The sequence below is a fragment of the Micropterus dolomieu genome, linkage group LG01 (assembly GCF_021292245.1).
Source record: "Micropterus dolomieu isolate WLL.071019.BEF.003 ecotype Adirondacks linkage group LG01, ASM2129224v1, whole genome shotgun sequence".
In the NCBI taxonomy this organism is placed as follows: Eukaryota; Metazoa; Chordata; class Actinopteri; order Centrarchiformes; family Centrarchidae; genus Micropterus; species Micropterus dolomieu.
The window spans coordinates 45,511,828-45,527,800 of record NC_060150.1 but is presented as its reverse complement, the minus strand read 5'-3'; the positions used below and the strand labels follow the sequence as shown (position 1 = coordinate 45,527,800).

The following is a 15,973-nucleotide window of genomic DNA, read 5'->3' as shown; positions in this document are numbered from 1 at the left end:
GAATAATTAAAAGGAAAATCAGCAAATCCTATATAACATTTCAAAAGCTGGAACCATGAAATGTTTTAGCACGAAAAATAACGATTCGAACTGTCAGGTGGTTTAATTTATAACAAAACATCATATTTTATAAGCTCTTAATTCGTAAATAAAGTAACTACTAACTAAAATGATCAAATAAATGTAGTGAAGTATAAAGCACAATGTTTGACTCTATGAAAATACTCAAGAAAAGTACAAGTACCTCAAATTTGTACTTAATTACAGCGCCACTGACTGTCAGTCATAATGGACGGCTCGATTTTTGCAAAAACTTAAATGAACTTAATGAAGTATTTTTCGTTGGTTAATCAGACCGTCCATTTTCTGACGCTTATATTTGTTTGATCAATTATATCAATAGGAATTATTATTATATTCCGCTAGAAAGTACTGAAAAGATGATAATAATTCCAGACCATATTGGCCCTGCTGGGTTTCCATCATACTTTGACTGGTATGATAATGAAACAGATTTTATTTCATCTACTGTGTTATTAAAAACCCGCTGCAGTCCTGTAATGACTCATGAAATCTCTGATATTAATATATGAATAATAGATACAGTACAGTCACCAGATCTGACACTAATTAAATCGTCCACATTAGGACGGTATAAAGGAGGAAAGGACTTCTTCCTCTATCTACAACCCTGGATCTATCTGAAGATCTTATGCAAGGAGCCGTTTATTCAACAATGAACACCTGAATTTAAAGGCAGCAAGCACAGAAGGAACGTTAGATTCATTCAAGCCACAGCCTGTCCATGGGTGAATTCTGCATATATTTTGGTTTTTAAAGGAAAAAGACAAAATTAGTACATTTTGGAATACAAATACACACAATAAGAAGATGAGAAAATATGTAAACAGTTGATTATTTTTATATTAGTTCTGTTGTTGTTGTATTTATTTTCATGTAATTATGTTTTAGAGTGTATATTATACTGTGTGTAAAAACGCGGCAGAAAAAGGAGACAAGGAAAGCACTGGATATCAAACCAGTGCAACCAGTATCAATATCTGATCCACCCAGTCAGTCAGTGTGTGTGATGGTTGCATTTTGTCCCCTCCCGTCTGATTAAACTGCTCTGTGAAATAGATTCAGTTATTAGAGAGGGAGGGAGATCGAGGCAGAGACAGACAGCGAGAGAGAGAGAGTGACGAGAGAGAGAGGGAGAGGGAGGGAGATCGAGGTAGAGAGAGAGAGAGAGAGGGAGAGGGAGGGAGGGAGATCGAGGTAGAGAGATAGAGAGGGAGAGAGGGAGGGAGGGAGATCGAGGTACAGAGAGAGAGAGAGAGAGAGAGAGAGAGAGGGAGAGGGAGGGAGGGAGATCGAGGTAGAGAGATAGAGAGGGAGAGAGGGAGGGAGGGAGATCGAGGTAGAGAGAGAGAGAGAGAGAGAGAGAGGGAGGGCGTCAGTGCTACCTAGAGGGAGCAGCAGTCAGAGAGGGAGCTGCTGTATCGCTGAGTGACAGACGAGCCAGCGATCGAGCGCTGGTGACCGCCAGCAGACGAGCGTGAACAGGACGGAGGGCGAGGTTGCTGCTGCTGCTGTTGCGGTTGCATGCGGTAACCATGGCGCAGCCGTCTCCGAGCGCATCGCCGGGCGCCCGTCGCCGTAGCGATGGCTCAGTGAGAGAGTGTCTTTTCTTCCCTGTATCTGAACGCAATGAGCAGGAGAGGCTGGAGGCCCTGGTCCGCCGGAGAGCCGCAGGCGCCGAGAGACGGGGAGGAGGAGGAGGAGGAGGAGGGGGGGAGGCCCGGGACCACCTGGATAACAGGCCTAAACGCTGGACGTGGGGAGGACCGCCTGATGGAGTGGAGGGTGAGTAGGATGGGAGGCGGGGGATTTTGTTGATGAGGCTGTGGAGGATGAAGGAGAGCGATCGTGATAAAGTCAGTGGAGGGTTTGTTTGAGATGAGGAACAGGGGAGATCGTACGGGTGAATGCTGATGGGGGCTGGGAGGAGAGGACAGGAGAGCAGATGACGGAGAGGTGCTTAGGGGGGGAGGAGGTCTGGAGGTCAGAGGGAGAGGAAGAGGGGGATGGTGGGATGAAAAGGGTGGGGATGACAAAGCAGAGGCTGTGGAAACAGAGCGGCTGAGGTGAGGATGGTAAGAGGAAGGTGAAGAGGAGGAGAAGTGACGGAGCTAAAGAAAGGAAGGATGGAAAAGGGTGTGGAGGCTGCAATGCAGGAGCCGCTCTGCGCTTTGTCTCTAAACCTCACCGGGGCTTCGGAGAGGCTGTGTGTGTGTTTACCGTCACAAATATCATCTGTGTGTGAGCTGAAGCCGTGGGTATAAACTGCTGCTAGCTGATGGTTTCGGCTTGTGAATGTGCTACAGGTGCGTGTGTGTCATTGCTGTGTTGTTTTATTTCCGAGCTGGGAGGCAGGTCTAAATCCCAGAAGAGCAGTGGTTACACATCAACCTTGAACGCACCAAGGCCGCACACATAAACACACAGCAAGGGCGACGTGAAGCTGTTTTCTGTACCAACATCCGTCTTTCTGAATTTATATCTTTCTCGTTTCACATCGTCCTCGATATTTTTAAAAATATTTCTGCCGTCATGTCGGCTAGCAGGAGGCCAGAGCGCCACCAACTGAGCCTGTGGTGCATTCATAACGCCATCAATTATTAACGGGACCCACCAGCCCGGCTGTCCTGGCACCGACCTGTGACAGGGTCCACCCAGCAGCTCGTCTGGGATCTGCCGGGGCCCAGCAGAACGCTCACTGCAGCAGAAACAGCAGCGTCTCGTCTTACAGCTCCACTCGATCAAAGGACAGAGACGCGCTAGAGACACAAAGTGTGGCTTTGAGTGCTGCACAGTTTTATCGGGCTCCAAGGTAGTCCACTCCACAAGGTGCTGAATGCATCATGGCACCAGTTAAAGGGATACATAGCTGACTCCTTGGTGTTGACGTGCTTTATGTTCTGGAAAATTGAAAGAAATATGGAGACAGTTGGTTGGCCAATAACAAGGTGGCCTTCCAGGCTATAAAACAACCAGCTACTTCAACATGATGGTAATGTAAATACAAGGAAACTGATGGTCAGACACTACAAACCGAACATTGTTTAAACCACAGACCTCTAAATTCTGATGGAGAGTCTTCAGAAGAACCTAATCTGTCAGGATGAACTTTGGGGTGTTTAATGTAAGACATCTAGAATATTTGCTTTTGATGGAAAGGTGCAGCCATAATTTCTCTAGGTTTCAACATTATGGACGGTGTGAAATAAGACAATAAAACAATGCCTTTAAACGGGGTTGTGTCTTTTTTTACTTCATGGGTAAAAATCTTTTCTTTTAGCTCTGATTTCATGAGTTGTTATTTATGTGGATGTTTTTAAAAACGTCGCTTTTTTAAACATTTTACTGTTACTGGACATTTTAGTTTATTTTCCTCAACTGCAAAGAGATCCAGGCCTGTATTTACAACAGACGTTTATTAGCGACAGGCCTTTTTTTGTGCGATTTCAGCCACCTTAGCAGTGTGGATGTCGGGATGGGGATGTCGATCAGTTGACCTCTTTGGTCCAAAGTGAAATATCATAACATTTTTTTTTATTTTCATTCATGATTTCTAGAAGATGAAAACTAATGGTTTTGGTGATCCTCTGACTTGTCCTTTAGCAGTAGCTCTGTCTCCCCAAAAGCTCTATTTATAACCATGCAGTTTGGTGCTGACATTCATGCTCTTTATTGACCCCTAAATGCCACGCACAGCATCGCATAGACTGCACAAGTTCCTTTTGAAGGCAGCATTACGCTTGCAGCTTTGGTTCACTCGCTGCTTTATTGCATGATGGATCACTCTGTTCCACCACGCCAGCTTGAACCGTCCATGTTGCATCTAGACTCTTGTTTTGTCTGACGTGACAACGATTCGATATAGTCATAGCACTTCCTGCTGGGAATCCTGTGTAGAGTTTGGTGTCGGTGTGAGTGGATGGAGGTTGTTTACCTGCTTGTGTGTCATGTGTTAGTGACCCAGGTGTGTGTACATGTGGACGTGTGAGAATGTAACGCTTTGCTTTCTCCGCTCTGCTTCACCTGCTGCCCAGGTAACCCTAAGACCCCGCCCTGCCATGCCATTGGCTCCGCTCAGCCCAATGAGCTTCCTGCTGCTTCCAGTGCCAGCCAATCCCGTAACGGTACAGACCACGTGACTCTGTGTGTGCCACGCTCATACCGCTCCCCCACCACGAATCCCGCTGTCTCACCTGCAGCTGTTCCTGCATGTGTGTGGACGTCTTTGTACCGTCTCATCGGCTGTTTTATCGTCCTGAAGTGTGTTTTTAATGTGTGTGTGTGTCTGACGATGAATTCACTGCTGAAAACTTGCTTGAAAAATGTTCTTTATCTAATTTTTTTCTCAATATAAATGCTAAAATTTGCTTCATCGATGATGAACCGATACTCTAACATCTTTGCATTGCGACGCAGCGACAGGGTTCCTGAAGAGTTCGCACAGGTTTCTCCTCCAAAAACTTTAAATTGTGCCGATCTAGAGTTCTTTGTGTCACACAAATTTAGAGATATCTAGCAGCATTAGATGGCATAGAAAGAGACAATCAGATGGTGAAATCACACAGATGATTTAATTTATTTTATGTAGAAATACAGGGTTTCTTGTGTCCTCTCTACAGTCTAAACCACAGATTAATGTTACTTGCAAGATTGAAGAAGAAGAAGTCTGGGCAGACTTGACGATGAAAAAATGTCTAAAAAAAAAGAAATACTGCGACTCAAAAGAGTCTTTTGCCTTCTATAACTTGTTAACCTGCTGAAGAAAATTTTTATTTGAGCTGCCAAAAAATACTTTCAAACCTGAAGCTCTGCCATTTATCTCAAGCAGACACTGTACAGTAAGTTTGCAATGTGTTGTCTGCAAAAAACGCTGCTGATCAACTGATGTTTACTGTGCATGTCATAGCCAATTACTGTTTAGATTTTAGTAATGGTAACTTGCTCACGCCCATACTGATGTAATTTCAAAACCAACTGCGCAGCCTGAATTACACAGAGTGTCTTTCCACATGTGTGATATTTCTGTGCACATGAGTCACATGAGTGGAAAAGACACATGTACAAAGATATATTGTTTGTTTTTTTAAATAACAAAGAATGATGCTGAAAAACAACAAGAAAATCCATAATAGCAAAACAGGCTCAGCTCCCCTAAAATACTTTAATTACTAAACACAAGATGAATGTTTTTAAATCAGTATAAAAAGACAATTTAAGGACCTCACTCATCACCTCATTAACACTGACAGTGTGTTTACATGTTGTGTTTGTCTGAATGTTACAGAGAGAGAAACCTCAGTGCTACTGTTCATCATTTCCATCAACAGTTCACAGCACATGCTGTGTTTCCACTTCCTTTCTCCTCTCTGGCTAATTGGTGTCTGGTTTGGAGCCCCCACTACACACACACACACACACACACACACACACACACACACACACACCCCACCCTTATCACAACAAAGGGCTGCTGCACTTCCTGTCTTCCTGGCCCAGGGCCGTGTTTAGTGATGCATACGTATGATTCTCAGCAGGGAGCCCAGTCTGTAAAACAACCCTCCCCTCCATACTCGTGCACAAACACACACACACACACACACACACACACACACACACACTCATCATACCAGACATTTACCCCTCAGCTATCTGTGAAACTTGTTAGACCGTGACTACAGACAGGCATTTGCAATCAGATCAAAACGCACACACAACATCCACCAGACATTTCCAATCATGTTCATGTCCCATATTTGAGAAGCAGGCGCTGTAGAAATCTAATAAATCCTAAAAATTTCAACCCTAGAAACTTACAATTCTAATTCTAATGTAATTTGATTACTAGTTGGTTGAGAATACAGAAATGTTGTTTTATAATACAAATCAAATATTACATTAGAGCCAGGTTCTGATATCAGATGTAAAGAAGATCGTCAAAATGGAAAAGGAGCCAAGACTCCAGACATCCAGTTACAGTAAGTCTCAAACGAGACAAACATTTAATTATGTTAAAATTGCTCTTAATTGTACTTTCAAGTAAAGTCAGTACAAAGACAGATGTCCTCTGCATTTCAGTCAGCATGTTTACATGCACAAGAATAAGATCAGATTACAGATAGTTTAGAGCATCAGACATTCATATAATATTACAACTAATAAAAATGGTGGTGAAAAGCCAGATTATAATAAAGTTAACATGATAAGCTGTCATGTAAGCGCCGTCTTATTTCATCAAATGTATTTTAAAAATAGAGCATAACCTGATTTACAGAGCTGGATAACTTATTTGAAATTGGCAAGACATTAGAAAATAACACTTTATATATTTTGGGGGGCAAAAGCAAAACAGCTTTAAGGTCTACAATTTACAGACCCTGTGTTAATGTTCCTTTATTTAAGTTTCTTAAACTGAGATTAGTTAACGGATAATTTGTTTTTTTAAACATGGGCCCTATTCTCACATATTTTGGTGTTGTAATGACTAGCAGGTACTAAACATTTTGAATCAGTGCAGTAGATGGCTTCAGCCGGCACCAGTGAAATGACTGCAGTGACTGCAACATATTCCCGTGGGGTAAAATGCCGTCCACAAGAAGTGGCTCTTTTCACCCCCAAGTGGCTCAGAAAGTTATACCTGGTGTATCGTGAGAGCGACTTGTTGCAGGAAGACGACGGTGAAAATGTTAGTCAGAGTTGGAGAGAGGATTTTGTTGTGTTGGAGTGATGTTAGGAAATAAAATCTTGCCAGCAGCTCCTCTATGTACACAACAAACTCCTCTCCCTCGTTTCCCCTGTCGTCCTTCTGCAACAACTCTCACGAGATTTCCGAGCGAGAATTGTCCTTGTTTTCTGATTGGATGCCCCAGATTATTTCAGATAACAGCATCAAACAGACAGGAAAAGTATTCAGATATCAGCTAATCAGAGTCCAGGTGCCATTCAACTCTATCAAATTGCATCACATATGATGTTATTCCATCTTCCCTGCTGTCTGTTAAACATAATAAAAGGCACAATGGAATTTGAATATAACAGAAGTAACAAATTGCCAGCAGTAGGTTAGCTTAGCTTAGCAGAAACACTGGAAACAAGCACCTATCAAGCTCACAAATTAACACATTACATCTTCTTTTATATCTGTTTGTACTAAGCTAAGTTAAAAGACTGTTGGCTGTAGCTTCATCTTGAACGGACAGATTTGAGAGTGGTATTGATCTTCTTTTTGAAATCTCTGCCCGAAACCAAAAAAGCCTATTTCCCCATAACCTCAATGAGAAAAGATAATATGAACTATACTGGACAAGATTATCATTTTGTAGCACTAAAACTACTACTACTACTACTTTGTTTCCTGTGTATAACAACGGGACCCAGACATTAACCTGAATATTATCAAACACACCACTAAGCTCTGATTTTAGGTTTAGGTTTCTTATCCCCTCTGGACGTGGTCACGGTGCCTTCAGGTGCTGTATGAAACATTTTCCTCTCAGTTTCACGGGGCTGCTTCTGCACCATCATTCCTCCATTTCATGATGAAGCAGGTTGCAGAAAGACTCGCTGTGTCTGTCTCTGTTCTGCTGCTTCATTTCTTACATCACCAAGGTTAATTTATTCAGCAGGCTGCATGGCTTATCGATCAGCAGCATTGTTTTCTGTGTGAGCTGGCAGTTTTGTGTTTGTCGTGGGACGGGTGTTTGTTTTGAGGCGTTTATTGAACGTATTTGTGACATTTACATCATCTCTCAACACAGCAGCAGTCCGTACTTCACTTGTCATGTATGTGTCTGTGTATCTGATTTGTTTTTATTTACTTATCTTCTATTTTATTATCAGTTGTTGACTTCCTGTCTCCACCCGGGATGGATCAGCTAATCAACAAGCAGCTCTCCAATTCTTCAGCCGCCCTTCATTCACCAGAGAGAGGTAAGAGAGAGAGGACGGAAATGTCCTCTGAAGGCCACGCTGTACAAAAACCTAAACAAACCCACAACCTTAATTCTCCAAAAGCAAGTACTGAGGTATTTTTCCAAGTTATGCTATTTTATCTACTCCACTAAATCTGACAGGGAAATTAATAAATTTACCTTACAGCTTTAGTTTCTAGTTATTTTTATTATATTAACATTTTAAATAAACAAAACAAATGGCTTGTTAAAGGATCTGTGGACCAACCTTTATGGCTTGTGACCACTTATAAAAAGAACTTGTCACTGTTTTAAATGCCTGTAAGTTGTTTGCAGTTCTAACCTGTACATTTTCCCCTTAAACCTCTCAGATACAGAACAGTTTGAGGCACAAAGAGGTTAAACGCTCCAATTTTCCTTTAAAAAAAACCCAAAGATTTGAGAAAATTATAATAGAAATATCATCTTGCAGAACGTTAGCTGTGGTCAGAGGCATGCTGTTTTCTTTATTGCGATATCTCAGGAACGCTTAAGGGAATTTATTCAAATTTCATTCAAATTTCACACAAATGGCTAACAGGATAAAATAATGACATTTTAAATCCAAAAGGTCAAAGGTCAACTTCGCTGTGACATCATAATGTGAGTTTCACCTGCAGCTGATAGAGATGCTTTGCTTCTAAAATGCCAGAAGAAAAGAAAGCACCCAGTGTTGTGTAGTATTATAATATAATACTGCCATCTGCTGGTTCGCTAGTGAATCACATTAAGCGTGTTGCAAAGAATCTTGGCGTCTGGTTCAACAGTAGTTTAAGTTTCGAGCAGCACACCACAAAGTTTCTGCAATTATGTTTTTACCAGCTTAGAAATATATCAAAAATACGATGAATGTTAACTTGTAAGGACACTGAGACCATTTTACACGCCTTCATCTCATCATATCTGGATTACTGCAACAGCCTTTTTACTTACTTGACTCAAAACTCTATTGATCGACTCCAGACTGTCCAGAACTCAGCTGCCAGGCTTTTAACCAGAACAAAGAAATATGACCACATTACTCCTATTTTAGCTTCATTACACTGGCTCCCAGTATGTTTTAGAATTGACTTTAAAATTGTATTGATCACTTTTAAAGCTCTTCATGGCCTCTCGCCTTGTTATATTTCTGAACTTTTAGTCCCATACGCACCAGCACGTACCTTGAGATCCTCGGGCAGAGGTCTGCTGTCTGTTCCAGAGTCTCGACTGAAAACTAAAGGGGACAGAGCGTTTGCTGTCAGGGCCCCGAGGCTCTGGAACAGCCTGCCCGAGGAAATCAGGTCGGCTGAGTCAGTGAACTCCTTTAAGTCCCTTCTTAAAACATACTTTTATAGGAGAGCCTTTCCTGATTTGATTTGATTTGATTTTATTCTATTTATTTTCATATATATTTTATATTTACTTTTAACATGTATTTTAGGGGGCATTCACACCTACCTCGTTTGGTTCAGACTTTCGGACTCTTCAGTTCGGTCCGAACCAAAATTACCCATGTGACCATGGTCCAGACCAAACAGATGAATTTTGGTCAGACGACCAAAAGTAGTCTCGGTCTGCATCAAAGTGAACCATAGTTCAGTTCGTTTCTGGTGTGAAAGCATTTTTTGGATGGTTCGGACTTTCAGACTATTTACAGGAAGTTTGGCGGTTGACGTGTAAACCGGAAACAAGCAAATACACGGAGAAATGCATTGAAATAAGGACACAATTATAAATCTCCCGTGAAAGACGGCCGCTATACAAGCACACTGCCACATACATCTTTGGTTTCTCCTGAAACGGAGGTGCAAAAGGATCGCTTGCTGTCTTCTCGGTGACGTTATAATGTTCGCACAACGAGGACGTTTAATTGCAAATTTGAACTAGCCTTCAGTATAATTGATGCTGCAGATAGTAATGCCATAATAATAATATAGTGCCAAACATGCATATGTTAATTTTTTATTCATTCATTCTTGATACCAGCTGAAGTGTCTAACAAACCAATCAATGTCAAGTACAGGGAGACGCAGCCCACAGAGATGCTGACAACAGGACGCAAGTCTGTCATGTGAAGTCCTTTAGTGCAGTCGCAGAATTGGAGTGTGAAACCAAACAAAAACTAACTGAATGTATCAAAAAGTATCAAAACACGAACTTTGGTTCGGACCTTTGTGCGGACTTTCAGGGGTGAAAGCCCCCTAGTCTCTCATGTGTTTTCTTGCTTTTATCATGTGTTTTATGGTCTTTTCACTTGTTAAAGCACTTTTTTTGAAAAGTGCTCTTTAAATAAAGATTATTATTATTATTATTAACTACTAAAAGCTTTTGATTTCTAACTGGTAAAATGTATCTCGTTTGGTTAGATATGAGGCTTCACATTAGAAGGAAGAGAGTATCTCTTTCATTTGTTGTGAATATTTCTAGTTTCTAACTATCTTTGGTCTGTGTCATCGTCATGGTGTGTGTATTTGTGTTTTTGTTTTGTTTAATCTGTCTCTGTGTGTTTGTGTGTGTGTGTGTGTTGATTCGTGACCCGTCAGTGTCTTTTGTGTCCCATCGAACAGCTTCCTCCAACAACCACAGACCAAACAGAAGTTCCTCCAACCGCAGGAGTGTCGCTGGACTCCCTGAAGCCAAAACGCCCACGGTCAGCCCTCACGCACACTAACACAGAAATGTTTGTATTACTATCTTTGTGGGGACATCTCATTGACATAATGCTTCCCCTAGACCCTTATCCTAACCTTAACCATCACAACTACATGCCAAACCTTAACCTTATTACTTATTATTAACCCTCAAACAGCCCCTTAAACCTGTAGGTCCAGCAGTTTTGAACCCCACAAAGCTGGTCGGTCCCCACAAGTATAGTGAAAGCCTGCTTTTTGGACCTCACGAACGTAGTATAACGAAGACACACTCACACACACACACACACACACATAGAACTAGACATTTGCAACCTCATTAACGGTGAGCTGTTCAAGATAGAAAGGGCGCATTACATTAAAAGTGTCATGGGACATTTTGTTTGTTTGCCATCTTAGAAATATGTAGATATATGCACACACCTACACACACACACACACACACACACACACACACACACAGATTCAAAGGTCCTGCTGTGTGTAAATTAATTTAAATATCTCTTGTAAACACGTGGGATTGTGAGGGTGAGTGACTGGTTGCCTCTCTTTTCTGCTACTTACTACTGCTGTTGTTACTGCCGTTTCTTCAGAATAAGACCACGTTTCCCATAAACCTCGTTGGTTTGTTTTAGATATTATTCTTGTGGTTCAATGTAGAGGATGAACATATTGAATTTTTTGTTCCACTGGCTTTTTATTCAAATCACAATCAAATCCTCAGCACTGTTCCCTCATGCATTCCTTGGGAAAACCAAGGAATGCATGACAGTCAGGAATAATTTATGTTATTGTTGCAGCAGAATATAATTTAGTAATGTTTTACATTTATGTTTAGCTGAATGCTTTGATGTTTATGTGTGTTTAAAAGCAGATAAAAAGTGGATTTAAAGAATAAATAACTCAACAAATTGCAGCATCAACATTTGTTATATTTGAGGGACTAAACAGCAATTTTTTTGCATTTTCTCTCCATTTTCCAAAAGGAAACATAATACACAATTAAAAATCTGGGTATTTTTCAGTGAAAATCTTTAACAAAACAATGAGCGTCATAGGTAGGTAGATAGATTTTATTGTCACACTACAACAAGTTGTAGTGTGAAATTGAGTTTTGTAACTCCTTTCTGCTACATAGCCTGCACTTATCACAGCCATTCTAGCACAAAGCCTGACTAACATTTCTTATGTATTTGCTCAACAAGAATTCAGGAAATAAGACATGAACCACGACGCAAATGTGATCCCAAAAGTCACCACGACAGATGGAAAGGATCAGGGATAAAATGCTCGAGGTCATGGTTTGCTTATGATACATGTGACTTGCAGGGGGATTTTCCAAACACACCGGCCCGCAGTTCTTCCTTCAGGGCCAACAGCAAGGGCCCTGCCACACCAAAACGGTACGCCACACACACACACACACACACACACACAAACACACACACACACACACACCTCACCTGGATTATAGTCCAGGGGAACTGACGTGGTCGTGCTGGTTTTCAGGGTGAGGTCTAACAGGAGTCGCGCCCAGTCGCCCTGTTCACCTGGCCAGTACCCGCCCTCCCCGCTCCGGCAGAGGGCCGCCACCACCCCCGGCGCTGACGACAGGGGTCACAATGAGGTCAAAGGTCACAGCACCATGGAGAAGAAATTAAACAAATCTGAGAACTCGGAGAAAAAGATCCCGAAATCCACCAGCAAAGAGCTGAATGCAGGTAAAAGCACAGTGTGTGCGATGTTGCCTGTTGTTGGTGTTGTTTTAGGTTGTTGTGTAATGAGCCCCAGTGGCTGTATTAATGCATTTTGGATGTGAAATTAACTGTTGTGCCGTCAGTAGAGAGAAGTGTGAAGAGTTTTAAAAAAGGAGACTCATTATTGAGAAATAGAATTACCAATTGTAAAAAACTATAAGGAAGTCGTTTTTGTTGCACATGAATTCAGCTTTCTGGAAGACACAGAACACTGACCTTTAATAGCAAGAAACAGTAAACACATGCCTTACTGCATGTTAACAAATTTAACACTTTGAAATAAATATATAAATGTTTCCATTGCAAAAGGGACATTTTGAGGACAGAATCAGAGAAGGAAAGAAAAGCTCTGTGCCAGAGAGATTTTACTTGAACAATAGAGTTTTAATATACTCCTTTGTCTTTGGGGAGGGGGGCTTAAGAATGAGAGAATATTTGTTGTCTATGTTCATACTAAATAAAAAAACATACCTCTGTCCACACTAAACTGTTCCTCTCACATGGTAACAGAAAGGTGGATGAAAACAAGGGACTGTTTTTTTGTGTGGACAGAGCTTTACGAAAACACTTCTGTATTACCGACAAACCTATTTTACACTCGTCATCTGTCGCACTGCACCTCCTCCCCGCTCCATCATCTTTGTCTCTCTGCGCACACACAGAGTCTCCGGGCACGCCCACAGGTAGGAGCGTTGGTGGGACGACTGACGCCGAGGAGGCGTCCAGACTGCTGGCAGAGAGACGACGTCTGGCCCGAATTCAGAAGGAGCAGGAGGAGAAACAACGGCAGGAAGAGGAGAGGTGTGTGTGCGCTGGTTTCACAGTTAATTTGTTCTGCATCTGATTTGATAATTGATTTTAAGTAATTTTCAAGAACATTTCAATCCAGCTTCCTGATTCTGAGGATTTGATGCATTTCTTAGTTCACTCAATATCATGGGATTTTGGACACTGTGATTTATTTTCACAATAATCTCGTATTTCATAGAACAAACAATTGGTCGGTTAATTGAGAACACAATTGGCAGATTAATCGATAATGAAAATGTTTGTTGCAATCCATATTTAGATGCGTTTTTTGAGCGTCAAACACTAAATTTCCTGCATTCTGGTGAATTATTTAACAAATATATGGTAGAAATGTCTTTTTTTATGTGATCATAAACATGTTCTAAATATATTGTTTCCCTGTGTTCCTCACAAAATCTACGCCTATGGTAGCACATGATAACGATAATACAAAGTCCAACTGGAACTTTCTTTAATTAATTCTGGGATACATTATAGTGTTAACACAACAGAACTGTCATCTATCTACAGTTTTTAAACTTATGATATCCATGATGGACGATGACCAACATACTCTCCCATTATTTAACAATCCGTTATGTCCCAAATGTTATCTGTTGCTCACTGCATCTTCAGTCCAGTTCTAACAGGCTAACATGACATTACGACCTGCCGAGGGACTGCAGATGTGACTTAGCTTGAAGCTTTAATTAATTTAATTAAATAAAACCCCCAAACACTCCAACTCCTTTCTAAAAGCTGTTTTATGGTGGCCTGTGCAGCTAAAACGTTGTGTTTTCCCTCAGGCTGAGGGCTGAGGAGGAGCAGAGGAGGCAGCAGGAGGCGAAAGAGAGACAAGAGAGAGCTGCACTGCAGGCCGAGGAGGAGAAAGTGAGGTGGGAGGAGGAGAGGAGGAACAGGGAGGACGAGGAGAGACGGCAGAAGGAGCAGAGATGGAAGGACATGCAGGACCAGCTGGACAGAGAGGTAATAATAATAATTTTCCATGTGAGCTAGCTTGTGTTTGCAGCTATCTGAATGTGATGAGGTGGTTTTAATATCAAGTTTGGTCTGAGGACAGATGCAGTGCTGTCTTTGATTTAAGGTGGAATGTGTATCATTTTAACATCAATAGAGTGTTTCCACATTGACGCTGAAAAACTACAAACTACAACTCTACTTTAACAGAAACTATGAAATATAGAAAGAGAATTTGAATGACTGGATGTTACTGGGTGTTTTTTAGAGGGAGGAGGCCTTCCTGCGAGCCCAGAGAGAGGCCGAGAGGAAGAGACAGGAACGAGAGCTGCTGCACATCCAGGAGGAGCAGGAGAGACTGCAGAGGAAGAAGGTATCAGAGAGCTACACGTGAAATATAGATGTCACGTTAAAACACCTCTCTCAAAAGGCATTATTGAATTTGAAAATGAAAAGGACAATCATAAAACACTTATACAATTCAAAATAAAGTACAAACCATATTAAAAACAGTGTTTTTGACCAGTGGTGACTTTGTTTTCACAGAGAATTGAGGAGATTATGAAGAGAACTAGGAAGAGTGAAGTGGAGCCTCTGTCTGGTGCTGCAGGTGATGGTTGAATACACCTTTCTCCTTTAACACCCCCCTCCTGGACAACAATTAGACTTTTGTTGTTTCACTTAGATGTGCTGGAATCTTTGATCTTGTTTTTCCAGCGTAATTGTTTTTATATAAAAAGAGATCAGTCTCAGCTGCAGTGTGACTCAGCAGTGTTAGGCAGCAGGGAAACAGGGCCCCCTTGTGGTTAAAAGGCAGTACGGTAGACTAAGTGTGCTGCAGCATTTGATGAACTCACTCACCCAAAGTGGCTTACGTTACTAAAATTTAATCAGAAATAGCACTAATTTCTTAAAAAAAATAATCTTTCAATTACAAACAGAGTTACAAATACATCATTGTAAATGTTTTGCACATCCCTGCACAAACTGTAATTTAAATAATATTTTACGTTTCTTTTATATTTTTAAATATCTTTTGCATCTTATAGTCAATGTTTATTGTTATGCATAAACATACTACAAATTTCTTAAACTTACTTGGCAACAAAGCTAATTCTGATTAACTAGAAAGAATTTTGTCATAGAACTGAACTGAACTGAAACACCACAGTTACTGCACATAATCTGAGAATATAGTTCAGATTATAGTCCTCATGACAGGCTGTATGTTTCCACACAATTATTTATAAAATGATAAAATAATTTTAAGATCTCATTTCATAAGAGCTCAATGTGTCAGACTTAAAGTATCCATTTTTAATAAAAGTATAACATAAAGCAAGTCAACCTACAGTAGGTCAGGTCCAGTACTGAATATTATCACAGATGAGCTCTGTGATGATATTCAACAATGAATTTCCCAGAAAAATAACTTTTTAATGACACTGCGTGTTTGCAGTGTCTGACATGCGGGCAGAGGCTGCAGTCCCCTTGGAGGAGGACGCCCCAACTCCGGCTGAAGCCCCCGTCATCACTCTTGGACCCCTGGAGAATAAGAGCTGTGTGGACGAGCTCTCTGACGGAGTCCAGTCCATGGACGTCAGGTAAGACTTCTCTAAGGTGTTTTCAGCTGCCTCTGGTTTTCTTACAGAACTTGCAGAACTTCATGCTCAAGTTTTAAATCTAGAATCAGTTTAAGCATTGACTCTGCTGTCGGATGTTTTTAGTAGTAAAACAAAAAGAATCTCAGCTGTTTTGTTGGTTTTTCTTATACTTCTTGCACATTTTA

At 41.2% G+C, this 15,973-nt stretch overlaps 1 protein-coding gene across 1 annotated transcript in view; it reads left to right on the top strand.

Moving 5' to 3' along the window:
- Window positions 1–15,973, top strand: part of map7d2b (MAP7 domain containing 2b) — a 31,393-nt gene that overhangs the window by 10,989 nt on the left and 4,431 nt on the right. Inside the window, exons 5-15 of the mRNA XM_046043994.1 lie at window positions 1,719–1,866; window positions 4,116–4,205; window positions 7,918–8,007; window positions 10,577–10,659; window positions 11,990–12,063; window positions 12,170–12,381; window positions 13,080–13,218; window positions 14,013–14,193; window positions 14,453–14,557; window positions 14,731–14,794; window positions 15,644–15,788. Of these exons, the coding sequence (XP_045899950.1) occupies window positions 1,719–1,866; window positions 4,116–4,205; window positions 7,918–8,007; window positions 10,577–10,659; window positions 11,990–12,063; window positions 12,170–12,381; window positions 13,080–13,218; window positions 14,013–14,193; window positions 14,453–14,557; window positions 14,731–14,794; window positions 15,644–15,788 (1,331 nt within the window). The remainder of the gene's footprint in view (window positions 1–1,718; window positions 1,867–4,115; window positions 4,206–7,917; window positions 8,008–10,576; window positions 10,660–11,989; window positions 12,064–12,169; window positions 12,382–13,079; window positions 13,219–14,012; window positions 14,194–14,452; window positions 14,558–14,730; window positions 14,795–15,643; window positions 15,789–15,973) is intronic.